The 15838-nt window shown below is 38.3% G+C and overlaps 1 protein-coding gene and 1 pseudogene across 2 annotated transcripts in view; one reads left to right on the top strand and one right to left on the bottom strand.

Moving 5' to 3' along the window:
• Positions 1 to 14820, bottom strand: part of ZW10 (zw10 kinetochore protein) — a 35178-nt gene extending 20358 nt beyond the window's left edge. The window contains exons 1-7 of one of the 2 annotated variants that reach the window (XM_027563701.1): positions 14630 to 14820; positions 12314 to 12448; positions 7632 to 7733; positions 7349 to 7426; positions 7036 to 7195; positions 5427 to 5579; positions 4807 to 4998 (exon numbers count right to left, since the gene is read on the bottom strand). In XM_027563701.1, the coding sequence (XP_027419502.1) occupies positions 4807 to 4998; positions 5427 to 5579; positions 7036 to 7195; positions 7349 to 7426; positions 7632 to 7733; positions 12314 to 12448; positions 14630 to 14734 (925 nt within the window). In that variant the 5' untranslated portion in view covers positions 14735 to 14820. The remainder of the gene's footprint in view (positions 1 to 4806; positions 4999 to 5426; positions 5580 to 7035; positions 7196 to 7348; positions 7427 to 7631; positions 7734 to 12313; positions 12449 to 14629) is intronic. The other variant, XM_027563700.1, reaches the window with a different exon arrangement.
• LOC113905967 lies at positions 10811 to 12127 on the top strand (annotated as a pseudogene).
• Positions 14821 to 15838: the final 1018 nt, after the last annotated feature.

Genomic DNA, 15838 nt, shown 5'->3' with positions numbered 1-15838 from the left:
ACTTTATGTGCCTAATGGTGACCTTTTAAATAGGAAATCTTTAAAAACCTTTCAAATTTCTTCTACAACTTTTTGTATGTTCAGAGTCTCTACTTCTCAGTAAATTTTAGTAACTTATACTTTCTAGAAAATCAACACCACTAACATTTCTAAAGAAAAAGGGTAATTTTCCCTCTCCATATCCATAAGTTTGTCTGTCTCTCTGTGCCCAAGTAACCAATGTTAAGAGTTTGGTTTGTATTCTTCCTCCCTTACATTTATAATATACACACTTGATATAGATCAAACTGTGTCCCCTACAATTCATATGTTGAAGCCCTAGTCCCCAGTGTAACTGCATTTGGAGACAGGACTCACCTTTAAATAGGTCATAAGGGTGGAGCCCTGCCCTTAATCCACTATGACTAGTGTTCCTCTAAGAAAAGGAAAGACATCAGGGATGAGCATACAGAGAGGAAAGGCCATGTGAGGGCAGTAAGAAGACTGTCTGCTAAGCAAGGAGAGAGGGCTCAGGAGAAACCAAATCTACTGACACTTTGATCTTGGACTTCCAGCCTCCAAAACAGAAAATAAATTTCTGCTTTTTAAGTCACACAGCCTGTGGTATTTTGTTATGGAAGCCCTAGCAAACTAATATAATACTCAAATAGGGGGCTACACTTTCATTTTTATAAAATGGGTTCATGCCATAGATTTTACACTTAACTTTTTATCCCTTAAAAATAGATGGTGGCCATCTCTGAGGTATCTAGCTCTACTTCTTTTTAATAGCTGCATAGTACTCCATACTATGGCTCAACTGTAAGTTATACAACCATTCTTCAGATGATACCCATTCCAGTATGCAAGTACATACAGTACTTACATATGCAAACATACATACTGTTGATATGACATCTGTAAGGAATTAAAAAGTGGGCTACCTGGGTCAAAGGGATGAATATCTTAGCATAACTATAGTGCCTCAGATTACTTGCTAAAAAACACTCACAAAAGCAATGATGGAGCCTACCTTTCCATTTTCTTACCAAAAGTGTCTTACACATATCTCTGAATTTTGTCAACCTTAAGGGTGGAAATTTCTACTCTGATGGTGTGATTTCCATTCCACTATTAGGGAGATTAAGCAACACATATTTTTATTTTTATTAATAATTTGAACCTTTTCTTCCATAAATTACCTATTCATATTTGTTACCCTTTTTCTGTTACTATGTTCTCGCTTTCTTTGGAAAAAAATCTAAAAATCAACTCCTTGTCTGTCAAACACACTACAGGTATTTTCTCCCAGTATAATATAATCTTTGTTTATGGTACTGTTCACCATCATAGAATTTGACATTTATACACAGTCGAATTTGTCAATCATTTCCTTTATGTATTTGGAGCTTCCTGATAATATTTAAGTATTCTTGTGAATTTTCTTCCAACACTTTTTTGTTCTACTTTTTGCATATAAGGCTTTAATCCATCTGGAATGTATCTCTGAAGTACGAAGCAGGAATCTAACTTTGTCTCCTTCCACATAGCCAGTTTTGCTAACACAATTATTTAATAAACGGTCTGTCCCGCTAAACTCAACTGTGACTGATCAAACGGTAAATTCTCTTTTTTTTATTTCCTGGGTCTACTTCTGGACTCTTTTTCATTCCACTGAGCTTATGTCAAAAACACAGTTTTAATTATAAAATTCTCCAACTAGTACTTTTCAAATCTTTACTGGCAAGGCTCATATTTTTTGATGTAAGCTCTAGAGTAATTCATTTGTCCAATTCAAAAAATATATAACAAGCAACTGATTGGAAAGTATTAAGTTTATATGTTATTTTGGAATGAGTTGACAACTTTTTGAGATTGTCTTCTAATCCATGATAGCCTCCCTTCCCTTTAAGCCCTCAATAAGTTCTATGCTTTCCTTTACATATATTATTCCTATTAAATTTATCTTTAAGAATTTAATAGATTATGTTGCCATTGTAAATAAGATACCTTTATGTTTTATAACTGATTGTTGCTAGAGAGAATAAATCTGATTTTTATAGATTTATACTGTACCTAGACAACTTAGTAAATTTCTTATTAATTATAAAAGTTTTAGTAGTCTTTTGGGTTTTTAGGTATCCAATCACATCATTTACAAGTAAATTCTTCTCTTTAATATTCATACTTATTTTCTCTTCTTTGCATCAGCAATAACACCTAAAACAATGTTAACAAATATTAATGCCAGTGTGCATTCCTGACTTAAAACTGATTTTAATGGAAATAAATGGGGCTTTTTTTTTTTTTTTAATGGTTTCATATATTTAAGATTATTTCTTCTGGGCAGATTCCTAGAAGTTGAAATCTTGGTTTAAAAATACAAACATTTTAAGAGTTTTTATATATTTTGCCAAATTATTTCCAAAAGAATTTTTTATCCTCTTTTTAAAAATTCTTTTGTTTTTGGTACAATGATGCTTAGTAATAAAGAAAACTTAGAAGTAAAAAACACATATTTAAAAGATGAAAGGAGCATATAACCAAAGACAAACATAAGAGAGAAGGTAAAAACCTTTATGAAGTTTCAGAATAACTAAAATGCAAAGAAAGTAGAAGACTCCAAAAAGAACTAAGGCTACAAAGTATGATCCTCAGGTTATATTTAGGGGAAGAATAAACCATTAAAAAAAAAAAAAGCCCCATTTATTTCCATTAAAATCAGTTTTAAGTCAGGAATGTGCACAGACATTAATATTTGTTAACATTGTTTTAGGTGTTATTGCTGATGCAAAGAAGAGAAACTAAGTATGAAGGAAGGAATATTGACTGAAAGATATTAAAGAGATGAGAAGAGAACCCAGCAACAGTGAGTTAGTTGTCTTCTGCTCTGAATATCCTAGGTACAAAGAAAACTTACAAACACAGTGGATTGAGCACTTAAAGGACCAATGTCAACCTGAAAAGACATTTCAGTGTGCTCCTAGAGCACCCTCCAATCTAGCCCTATCCTAGGCTAACAGTACCATCACTGACAAGCTACAAGTAAACATGATTATCAAATATGCATTCAACATGAAGTAGAAAGGGGAGTTAACTCACTGCAAAATTTTATCATGTAAAATCTAACAAAGATCAATGTTAACTGTAAAAAGTCAAGTGTAAGACAGGAAAGCAGCCATCTGCACTGAGTATGATGTGGGATTTTCATTTACATCAAGCTCAGTAAGTTACCTGTGTAATAACAGCCTTTGGCTGTTCTAACAGAAACCTGAAACTGAGACCGAAGGAGTGAATAATCCTTCCGTATGAATCTGAATTGGTTCAGGCTATATCTAGAATACTTTGTTCTGTTTTCAACACCATACTGTAATAAAAAGGACTGTGGAAGAAATGGAATATATCCGCAGAAGATCACTGAAGATAAGAAGATCTAACATTATTTCATCTTAAAAAAAGTAAAGATGGTGGTAAGACGTAGGGGACATAATAACAGAGACTGGAAAGAATTTCAAAGACCAATTTCAAAGAATTAGACTTCTATACAGCTCCACAGAGTAGAAACAGCATCAGTAAAGCAGATATTACAGCGCAATATATTTTGAACATATTTTTTAAACAACTGCCCTAAAGATTTAATTTCCAAAAAGGGCATTTTGGCAAGAGTATTTAATACAGAAAAGAGACACAATTTTGGAAAAAAAAACAAACAAAAACTTGACAGTACTCAGAGCTGCACAGAGGTAGGACAGACTCTCAAAAGCTGCTCAGGCTTGTTGTGACCAGTTGATGGGAGTGTTACAGAGTAGAGTCAAGCCTCAGAGATATCTGCATTGATTATCTTTCTAGTTCCTTCCAATCCTTGGACTCTTTGTTACATTATCTCCCTAAGTAAACGAACAAGAAGAAAACTACCTTGGATTTTTGCAGTTCATCCAAGTCTTGAAATGTTTTATTCTTTGCTATCAGAACTAGAATGAATTCTTTGCTTTAAATTATTTATATATAAATAAAGAATGTCTATATGTATTCAACTGAGTCACTTTGCTATACAGCAGAGATTGGCACAACACTGTAAATAAACTATACTTTAATAAAAAATAATAAAGTCTTTATATATAAATAAATTATGTGACTGCCAGGAAGGCTTACAAACAATAGCAGCATTTCTTTTTTTCATTTTTTCCACAGCAAGAGTGCTTAATTTGACTATTCAATAAGACAACTGAGAAAAGCAAAAAGAAGGTAAGTCAAATAGACTAAAATGACAGTATTATAATAAAAAAAGAAGAAATTTTACTTTTAATAGTGTGACAGCCAAAAAATGATTCAAGCAACAGAAACTGGTTGTTTCAAGGGTGAATATATAAAGGTCTAACCAGTAGGCTGAGTTGGAATGAAATTCATGTCCCACGTTAAACCCAGTTTGTTCATATCAACTAGGTTGATGGGGATTTTCCCACTGAAATACATAAAACAGCACTTAGTTCATTTCTGCTTTTCCTATAATTAACCAAAAGTCCCAAAATATGATGTCCCTAGAAGTCCCATGAGAGAAATGCATTCCAAAATCCAACTATATATTACAAACAAAGAATACGGGGTACCACTGATGACCTTACCTGTCAACACTAGGCAGAGAAGGAAAGCAAAAGAGAGCAAGAAACAGAAAGGTAACTACTTTTTCCCCAAGACATAATTTACTCACCTCCATCCTCCATTCACTCAGAATGGCGACATTTTTGTCCACTTTTTAAAATAATATTTACTTTCAAATACCACATCAACTTTTCCAAAATATGAAGGCATGGCCCTGGGAATACACACCTAGAAGTTGTTTCTGGACCACTTCCAGTACCAGTCTGATCTTGGCAAAAACTTCAGATGGCGATGGATGTTCCAAGTCAGTCATCACAGATTCAAAACGAATGATGGTGATGTTAGGCTGGCTTTCTATCACGGCAAGAAGGGATGGGCAAGATGCCAGAGGCTTAAGGATATACTTCAGCAGCATCTGACCTGAAAGTTATATCAACACTCATAAAGAAAAAATCACTTGAAGACACTTGAGAAAAAACAAAAGATCTTTGAGCCTAACAACAAAAAACATGTACCATGACATTACATAACACCCATATGCACTGCAAGTTTTCCCACTGAAGTTTCCCAGATTGTCTACAGATTTTTATTTAAATTATTAAAAAATAAAAAAACACCAGCAGCTAGTTTGAGGAAAAAAAGAGAGAGAAAAGAAAAAAAGGAAAGGATCTAAGCCCTTAATGAAAAGGGTAATATTTATAACAATTCTGTTTAATGAATCATGAAGCCAAACTTTATGATCCATCATCAATATCATTCAGAGAATATTTGCTAATTTTTCCTGTCAGTCCTTTAACATTGGACTTTCTGAAAATGTCATGTAAATGAAACAAAGTAGGATGGCTTACCAAATGACTTAAGCTTGGTATGTAACTCTCCAAGAAGAGAAAATGCCAAGAGGACAGAACTGATTGGTGGCACGGGGTTCTTCTCTTCTTTTTGAGATTGTTCGGTGCATAAATGAAGCTCTGTTTGCAGGCAAGATTCCAAGTTGCTGATATCTATGGAGAAGGGAAAAAAATATCAGCTGTCTCAGCAATACAAGATGTTCCCATTTCTATTCCTGAGAGCCCACGGTCTACCAAGAGTCCTAAAAACGTGGTTTTAGTACAAGACACTTCTAATGCAAGCAAGTACGAATTACTGCATACAAATCCTTGGCATCACTTTAAAACAAGAAATTACTTCTTTTGGTATGCTCAAAGAATCAAACTGAGTGCAAAAGATGATGTACCTACAATAACTGCATATTAAATATGTGTTGAGAACAGATAAACAACAAAGTCCTACTGTATAGCACAGGGAACTATATCCAATATCCTATGATAAATCATAACAGAAAAGAAAATTTTAAAATGTGTGTGTGTGTGTGTGTGTGTGTGTATATATGTATGTATAACTGCATCACTTTGCTGTCCAGAGGAAATTAACATACCACTGTAAATCAACAATACCTCAACAATAAAAAATATATTGAATGACTGAATGAAGGCAAAGAATAAAAAGTGAGATCCTAGTTTCAGTTAAGGCCTCGTCTTCTATGTTCCCTCTTATGAAGGAAAGAGAACAGCCTGCCAAACAAGTTTAACAAGAAGGGTGTGTTACAACAAAGAACTGCCATCTTCTCTTAATTTTATAACCTGCTTGGAAATAGAATCGAAAACTTCTGGATGACTTCCTTGAAAATACACATGGGGTGTGTGTGAGGGGGCGGAGTGTCTATGTACATACATACATATACACTGTATTTGAAGGCCAAAGTGGATAAGGGGAAGGAAGAAAGGGGAGACTCTGAGGTTTCCTCTGAAACAGACTAAATTTCAAGATTAAATGTTGGAAAATATACTGGATTTAATGGCATGTCTTTCAATATACCCTCAGAGATTATACTTTGTATAAACAAGATATCAAAGAGGGTTCACACCCAGAGGTGGGCAGAGGGGCTGAGAGCCAAGTAGTATAAATAAAAACCAGGGCCAGAGTTATCCCATTTCTCATGATTCTGTCACCGATTTTCCCCAAGGACTGAAAAAATCGGGTCCAACTCCTATCCCATCAATCCCCTGTCTTCCTTAGCAAGAGAGAGAAAGGTCGAACAGTTTCTTCAAGCTTTTTAGAAAAGATAAACTGTTGGGATGAGGGCTCTGGGAATGAGCACACTCTACAACGGAGAAGTGCTTCCACCTCCTCTAGCATACCCTCACCTCACGGACCCCTCCCAATCATCTCCCCCCTTCTCTGCTCCTTCCTAGCGAAAGGGACAGAAAGAGAAGTGTGAAGAAATTAACAAGCATTTTGGTCCCAACAGCATATCTGCTTAAATGAGAACTCAATACAGAATTGGGAGATTAATAAATGAAGCCTTCTTCTCTCCCAATATAAAATATTTGGAATACATTCAGAAGCCAAACTGGCTCAGGCAGATTAAGCAAAGCAGTTCACTGAGGTCAGCATCACCTTTCGATGGTGGGAACTTCCATACAATCAGCTTCTGCCACTCCTCTCCAAGGTGATAAAGTATATTCTGTTTCTGTATTGTCAGCTCCATGCTGAGAGATTTCAGTATTTTTAAGTCAAAGCATTTTCTGGATTTTAACAACTTCAAGCATTTCTGGGCCTGGCAGTGAAATGGAATCACTGTTAAACATTTCATCTGTACTCTAGAAAATTCGAACATATTTGTATAACAGTAAGGAATACATGTGACACAGAATTTACTTAAAACAAGAGTAGCATTACTTGTTCATGCTTTAGAGAAAGTGTTTAATACCTCTTCTAGATGCTGAGCAGCAGAAATATACTTCTTTCCTGCCAATGCACAATTATATTCCTCAATAGCAGTAGAAAACTGAAAAGATAAGTATAGTTATTAGGTATTTTATCTGATACATCTTATTATTTCAAGTCTGTCCGCTTGCTTGTTTTTAAAATATGAAAAAAATAGCACATAGTCAAGGGATACTCATTAAACGATAAGACCAACTGGAAAAAAAAAAAAAAAAAAACAACTTTCTCACCACCAAAGTGCTAAAGTTTGGTTTGAATTTACTGACCTCTTGTAGCTGTCTAAGCAAACAGAGGACTACTGAGTCTCTTTCCAGCTGCTGCTTCAAGTCTGTAAATTCAGCAGTTGATACATGAAGATCCCGGCGGACCTAATTCACAATACCAAAGACAAGTACTTTTTAGCTATACTATACCTAAGAAATAAAACACTCATTATAATCAATAAGCCTTATTAGCTGAATATAACTCATGATTAAATTTAAATGCTGGTTAAGAATGGAATAAAAATCATAGAATGTAGTAGGAAGAGACCTGAAGTGGTCCAAATGGCCCAAATCCTTGTCTTATGCAGAAACACCCATTGTCATCAACATAGTATCCTCTTGTCAGCAATGAGTTTTAGTTTAAGCAGTTACCTCACATCACAGAACTCACCCACCTGGATTACTAGAAGGGTGTCCCCATGGCCAAGTGATAATTCACTCTAGAGTTGAACAGTTCTAACCAATAGGAAGGTTTTCTTAGGTTAAGTGAGGATCCACCTCCTATTCTGTCCTACCTTTTCAGGGACTTCGCACTATCAATTACTTCCTCTTTTCTCTATCTTTTACTTCTTACCAATTCATTCTTCATTCATGAATTACATACTGATTTAATATCTACTAGAGGATGGCTCCTCCCATCAGATTTAAATGTTAAAAATTCCCCCATCTTTAAGAAAAAAATATCAATCAAATCCTTGTTGCTATGTCTAAAGCATGTATCACCAGTACTTAACCATTTGTCAGTACACTGTTATTCTCCTTTCCTTAGATCTATGACACCAATTTCTACTCATTTTTCTCCTGGTTCTTTGGCCATTTCTTTTCATTTTCTTTTGGGACCTTCATTTTCCCTCTGATCACTTCACACATACTGATAATCCTTTCTCCCTGGCCCTCTTATTACTCTGAACCAATGGTTCTCAAAAAATCAAACATTTTTTGCTCACCCCCATCCAGGGACATTTGGCAATGTCTAGAGACATTTTGGCTTGTCACAAATCAGCAAGTTCTACTGGCATCTAGTGAGCAGAGCCAGGGATACTCAACATCTAAACATCTTACAATGTACGGGAGCGCCCCCCACAACAAAGAATAATATCCAGCCCCAATCTAGGCATTCAACAGTGCCTAGATTGAAAAACCCTGCTCTATATTCTCTCTCCATTCTCATAGTTTCAATTTCTAAGTGTGGCTCTCTCAAGTCCACACCATTTTCCTAAAATCCAAGTATGTATATGGAGGGGGTGATATGCAAACTATCCTCTAAAATCCACTCTCTCATAGGAACAGAATGTGGCTACCCAACTACACTATCTGTTTTCACTGTCCCTCTCAGTCAGTTGTGACCATGTGACTAAGATCCCACCGGTGGTATATAAGCAGAAGTGATGTCTACCATTTCCAAATCTGGGTCTTAAGAAAATAGATGCATCTTCTCTATGCCCTCTATTTTCTCTGAACCTCCAGATATCACTGGACATGGGGAGAGACCAACTGCAACCACAAAAACAGCAAAATTCTAATGCAGTGTTTTTCAAACTATAACATGCATATATACATATTGCTTGGTGAATCTTATTAAAATGCAGCCTCAAATTCAGTAGGCCTGAGATGGGGTCTGAGATACTCTGTGCCTACCAAACCACCAAATGCTGCCAGTTCCACTGCTCTACAGACTGTTGGAAGACCATTTTTTAGGATTTTCTCACACTTCAGCACCATCTTGCAAGTGAAGCAATGGACTGTCTTTTGTTCTGAACTATCTTTTCAAAAATGTTTGTGTAGTAAACAAACATTTGAAAAACAGAAATAGTATTTCCCTTCATGACAAAAATCCAGCATGCTTACTACCCATTAGAAGATGTTTATGCTGTCTAAGCTCAGGAGTTTTCTTCTATCATGCAGCCCACCACACTGCCCTGTAGAAACTGGGGCTCAGGGTGCTGTGCAAAAACATTCATCCACTGGCTACTATTGCAGGGAACAGACTATCCGCCACAGTTCTTGACTCAGAATGCACTAGAACAGCCAGGCCCTGGGTTGTAGAATCAGCCTGCTAGCCTGGAGACCATGATTAAAAAAATATGTATCTTGTTTGAGCCATTGCATTTCAAGTTTCTGGCCCTGCCCCATCTTTCTTTACAATAGTCTAGCCTCCATCTTCATACAAGCCAACTGTGCAGCTTCATTTGGATCTCATACAGGCAGCCCATATTTAAACTCAACCAAAACCTCCTCCTCCTCCAGATTCCCTGTTTCAATGGATGGCACATCAATAACCTAGTTCCACAGTTACCAGTGACTCCTCCATCTTTGATTCCTCACATCAGCAACTCCCAAAGATCCTATATCTTTTGAAAGTCCCCAGGATTCATCCACTTTTCTCTATGCCTATTGCCACTGACTGTGGTGAAGGTCACAGCCTGTTTTGCCTGATTACTTTAACTGCCACCTGATGCTTCAGCTGCCTTCTCATTTCCCAGTCTCTTTTCCCTCAAGTCTTTTCTTCAGACTGCAAGCAGAATGGGATTCCTAAAATTCAAATCTGACATCACTCCCCTACTTAAAACTCCTCTACAGCTTCTACAGGGCAATCAAGAAAATCCTTACTACTTAAACTGATACACATGGTTCTGGCTTACCTTTTTAATCTCATCTCATGGCCCCTCCCACCACATTCTATCAATATCTGTCATCATCTGTCATATGGAATACGTGCAGCTTTCCAAAAGTGGTGTCTCTCCACTACCTCCACGTTTCCACCATGCTGTCCCCTGTGCCTGCCTAAACATTTCTCCTTCTTCTTTTGCTTAATTACCTATCACTTCAGACTTTGGTTTGGACCCCAATTCGTACAGGAAGACATCTTTAGCAACATCTCCTCTCTTTAACTGAATTATTCCTATTTAATGTGTATCACATTATTTTATTCCTCTATAGCAGGCATGAGATTCACATTTTGAAATAAAAAACTAGTTCACCAACTACCATATTATCTGGCAATTTACAGATGCTCAGTAAATATATCAAATGACTGAATAAACCCTTTAGACCACCTATTGAATCGAATTCCCCCTCTCTAGCCATACATTTGAATCTTTCTCTCAAATGGTAAGACTCCAAATATTGAAAGTGTTTCTCACAGCTAAATACCCCCAGTTTCTTCCCGTTCTTCAGATGGTATGGTGGTCAGGTCTGGACCCTCTCATCAAGACCAGTCATCTTTAAAAATACAACAATCAGAACTGAATAAATCTTGTCCAGTCATAATCTGGCCAGGAAAACGTACATAGTCCATTACTTTCTTGTTCCAGATACTTCATTTCTAATAACACAGTCTAGTAATTGCACTACTGACTTATTTGTCTGACAAATACCCTTTGAATATATTATTTGAACTGTGCCAGAGTTGCAGAGTAATGGATTTATTTTTATTAAAACCTCTAACCAGAATGACAGGTAAAGTCAGTATTAAATAGATTTTCCAAATAGCTAGTGGTTTCCCCACTTGCAATTCAAGTTTTATACAGAACTTTTAAAAACACATCTGTTCCCTTTCCTTCTTTAGGAACTGTCACACAGAGAAGATGTCTTTCTTTCCTTTAGGACCTTGAGAATATCTCAACATCTTGATTTTGGATATCAACGCACCCTGAGTGAAAATTTAGAAACAGATGTACAAGACACCTATTCAGTTTAAACCTCTAATATCAACTTGATTTTTTTCAACGGCTTATTTTTCCTAAAAGAAAACTGTAAGGGAAAAATCCTGGTGAGATAATATACATGAAAAGCAACTTTTAAATTATGAAGTGGATATTCCTGTTTCAACACTGGCTTACTCCTTTGTGATGACAGTACTCTGGCAAACAAGGTGAACATTCTTAAAAACTGCCAGACTTTCCATAGGAAGTACAGTAAGCACTAGCCCCATAAAGTATAAAGTGACACAGTATAAGATGGGCAGAGATTCCCTGCGTGTCCAAGGAAAGTGGCTTTATGACAGGAAGTACAGTGGTTGTGACTGGCAATCCAAGTCAATTTTCCACAAGAAAGCCAAAAGACAAAGATTGTGCTGAAGCTTTAATACGTTGAGGCCAGCTGCAGAAATAAGAGAATGCATGCCGTTAAGAGATACAAGCATTTTAAAGTAGGAGATGATAAGAGACAAGGCCAAATGATTCACTTATATGCTTTATCTGTTTTTATTATGAAGACATTAAAATCTTGAGGCTATATTTTTAATTTATAAAGTGAACTAAGATGCAAGACATTATTAGCATAGCTTAAAATTTTTTACCATAAAAAAGAAATTGTTTATAGTTTTGGAAAACATTTGTATTTTAAAACTGGAAGTTACCTTAAGGTCATCTAATTCAACTTCCATTCACTAATAAGGAAAGTGAGGTCTTTAAAATTTGTATTAAGGACTTCCCTGGTGGTGGTTTCCCTGGTGGACTTCCCTGCAGTGGCTAAGAGGACCAATGCAGGGGGCCAGGGTTCAATCCTTGGTCAGGGAACTAGATCCCACATGCCATAATTAAGACCTGGTGCAGTCAAATAAATAAGTTTTATTTTTTTTTTTAAATGAAGATTAAAAAAAAATTGTAAACTGAGTTGTCCTTGGAATCAGGAAGCTGAACTTTCTCCCTACAAACCCATCCCACATAACAAACTGTTCTTACCTCAGTCTCTATCCTAGATTTCAGCAAGCCAATGTCATCAGATAGCTTATCCACTTGGGTAACCAGGTCCTGTGCGCTCTGCATGCTAGGTAGGAATTCGCTATACTTCTTGCTGATCATACTGCACACCTCGCCCTATTATACAAGAGAAAAGTTACAATGACATGAGTAGGGAACTCTTAAAATACATAGCTCGTCTTCTGTTAGGGATCTTCCAAGTCAGGGCCTTTTTGCCCAGTTACTCATACCCATTCACTTTCCCTTCCAAGCCAATGGGTTTCTCTGAAAAAACATTTCTCCTACCGTTAAGAGTCCCATAACACAAGGATACAAGAAGACAATGACCAACAGTGCCCAAGAATTGTACAAACACTGAAAAAGAGAAAGGCAGAGCCAGAAATTCTCATTTTGAATCAAACCAGTTCAGACTATAGTCACTAATTTTAATCATATATCTAATAGGAAAAAAAGTAAATGAATAAATTAAGACCATAATCTGTATACCTCAATTGATTTATGAATTTCTATTTTCTTGCTTATAAAATTGCAAGACCTAATCTTAAATAATTCAGGCTTCCCAGGTGGCACTAGTGGTAAAAGATCCTCCTGCCAATGCAGGGGACACAAGAGACGCAGGTTCAATCCCTAGGTTGGGAAGATCCCCTAGAGTAGGAAATGGCAACCTGCTCTAGTATTCTCACCTGGAGAATTCCCTAGACAAAGGAGCCTAGCAGGCTACAGTCCATGGGGCTATGGAGTCGGACACAACAAAGCGACTGAGCACACACAATCTTAAAACCTAAGTTGATCTGAGTTCCATTATTTCCTTTAACGCAAAATAATTTAATAAATTATTGAATATTTTTCACTGAATTAGTCAATGTTTGGGAGACAAGAATAAACGATGCTTGCATGCATGCTCAGTTGCTCAGTCATGTCTGACTCTTCTGAACCCCACAGAGCATACACCACCAGGCTCTTCTGTCCATGGGATTTTTCTGGCAAGAATACTGGGGTGAGTTGCCATTTCGTCCTCCAGGGGAGCTTCACAATCCAGGGATCGAACCCATGTTTCCTGTGTCTCCTGCACTGCAGGCATTCTTTAAACTGAACCAAGGAAATTATGCTTGTCCCAAATAAATTCCTTTTAGGTAGGAAAGATAGGATACACTTAAGTAATCAGAACACAGAAATACAATATAACAAGAGTTCAGGTACTCCAGAAGCACAGCTGAGAGACAGAGCACCTCTGCCTGAGGGTAAATGGGGATATTTTTCATACACGAAACGACATTTGAGATGGAACTTGAAGAATGAGTAGAACTACTAACAGGTAAAAGATGGAGAGATGGCAACATAAACAAAATCTGGCAACTAGGGAAAAAGTGGGTCTGCTTGGAGAATAGAAAGTAATTCTCATCTGTCTGGATGGGAAAATAAACCGGAGAAAGGCAAGTTAGTTCCAGAACGGGGAGGAGCCTGTAGCTTAACAGTTGGTCTTCTTTCCATCATATAAAAAAGCAATGAAAAATCCTAAAGCCATATTCCAGGAGATGCCAGTGACGTGAATACTTAACACTTAGGAAATCATTTTGGTAAAATAAAACCATTTTTGTGCCTTTATGGTTCAGTGCCAAACTTGCTCTCTTAAATCCACAGGGTACACGTCTTTTTAAGATGTTTAAGAAAGCAACAAAGATGTGGCAAATAACAAATGTAAGGTAATGACAGTAGCACGAAGTGAAACTCCGTGTGGTCAGGTGCCTTCTGTTTTTGTATCAATTCCAAGACAGCAAGGTCCAAAGAAGTGCTAGTCACGTGTTTTATAACACTCGGCATAGTCTCAAAGGCCTGGGGGTGAAGAGAGTTGAGTTTAATAAAGTACTGATACGTTTGTAATGACAAAAATTCAGGGAGGAGAACGGTACAATCCTCCCAAAGCTATCACATTCATCCACGAATCATACAGAGGAGGAAACTACACACCGAAGAGGGGTGGGGTGACCCTGCCCTCATTTCTATCCAGCTGCTATCCCCCGCTCCCTAGACGCCTCGGGCTTCCAGTCCCAAATTCCCTGCTCCGCCGGTCTCCACCGCCCTCCCCTCGTCCCCCTATCCCATACCTCCCCAGCCTAACCCCACTCCCAATACTGCCCCAGCCACCGCCTCTTCCCACCGTCCCAGCCTCCTCGGCTCCGCAGTCCCAGTCCCAGTCTGGGCTCCCCTCTAAGCCCCCTTCTCATCCCACATACTTGCACCCACTCTCGTTCCTCCCTCCGTCCCTTTACAGTCAGCCGCCCGCTGCTCCGGCTTCACCTTGATTTCTTCCACCCGCTGGGTCAGGCGACTGATCCGAGTGCCCAGATCCTCCTTCTCCAGCCTCCCGGAGTGTGCCAGGACTTCCGTCACGAACGAGGCCATCGCCACCACAAGAACCAAAACTGACAGGGTCACTCTCAGCCAGCGCGGCAGCTCCCGTCCCGCCGGCAGCCTTGGCGCGCGGCCTGCCGGGAAACGAAGTCTCGCGGGGCCCAGGTCTCCTCACGAAAAGCGATGGCTGCACTACAGCTCCCAGCAGGCACCGCGGCTATCCTGGCGGGGATTTTCCACGGTGTCCCGTAGTTGGCAAACTGTGCGTAGACGCGTTTACTAGCTCCTTTTTAAATAGTTGGTCTTTTCCCGCCGGTTTTTCACTAGAAGTGAAATGGTCTTATTTAATAACCAGTCCCGAGTGAACCTTTCTCAATTGCAAAACGCTTTCCTGTGAAATTTATGTAGCCTGAAGACCCAAGAAGCGCATCTTGATCTTTTTTCGTTAAGTATTCATTCTCATGGACTGCAGTGACCATCAGAATGTATGTGAATGGTGCCTCTGCAGTTGTTCAAGGACGTGGCATCACCTTATAAATAAAAGTATGCCCATAATCGCACTCCTTTCATATTGCATAGTTTATATGTATGTATATTTATTTATTTATGTGTGTGTCAGTGTGCGCATGCTACATCGCTTCAGCCCTGTCGGACTCTTTGCGACCCTATGGACCGTACCCCACCAGGCTCCTCTGTCCATGGAATTCTCCAGACAAGAATACTGAAGTGGGTTGCCATGCCCTCCAGCGACTCTTCCTGACCCAGGGATGGAACCTGAATCCCCTGTCTCTCCTGCACTGGCAAGCGGGCTCTTCACCACTAGCGCCACCTAGGAGGCCCCATACGTATGTGTAATATTTATTAAATATACATTTATATTATTTACATTACCTAACTTAAGTAGAAAAGGCAGACGAACCAGAGATCAAATTGCCAACATCCGCTGGATCATAGAAAAAGCAAGAGAGTTCCAGAAAAAACATCTATTTCTGCTTTATTGACTATGCCAAAGCCTTTGACTGTGTGGATCACAATAAACTGTGGAATATTCTGAAAGACATGGGAATACCAGGCCACCTGACCTGCCTCTTGAGAAACCTGTATGCAGGTCAGGAAGCAACAGTTAGAACTGGACATGGAACAACAAACTGGTTC

The sequence above is a fragment of the Bos indicus x Bos taurus genome, chromosome 15 (assembly GCF_003369695.1).
Source record: "Bos indicus x Bos taurus breed Angus x Brahman F1 hybrid chromosome 15, Bos_hybrid_MaternalHap_v2.0, whole genome shotgun sequence".
Lineage (NCBI taxonomy): Eukaryota > Metazoa > Chordata > Mammalia > Artiodactyla > Bovidae > Bos > Bos indicus x Bos taurus.
Note: the sequence above shows the minus strand (reverse complement) of the source record. Positions and strands in the feature narration are given on the sequence as shown.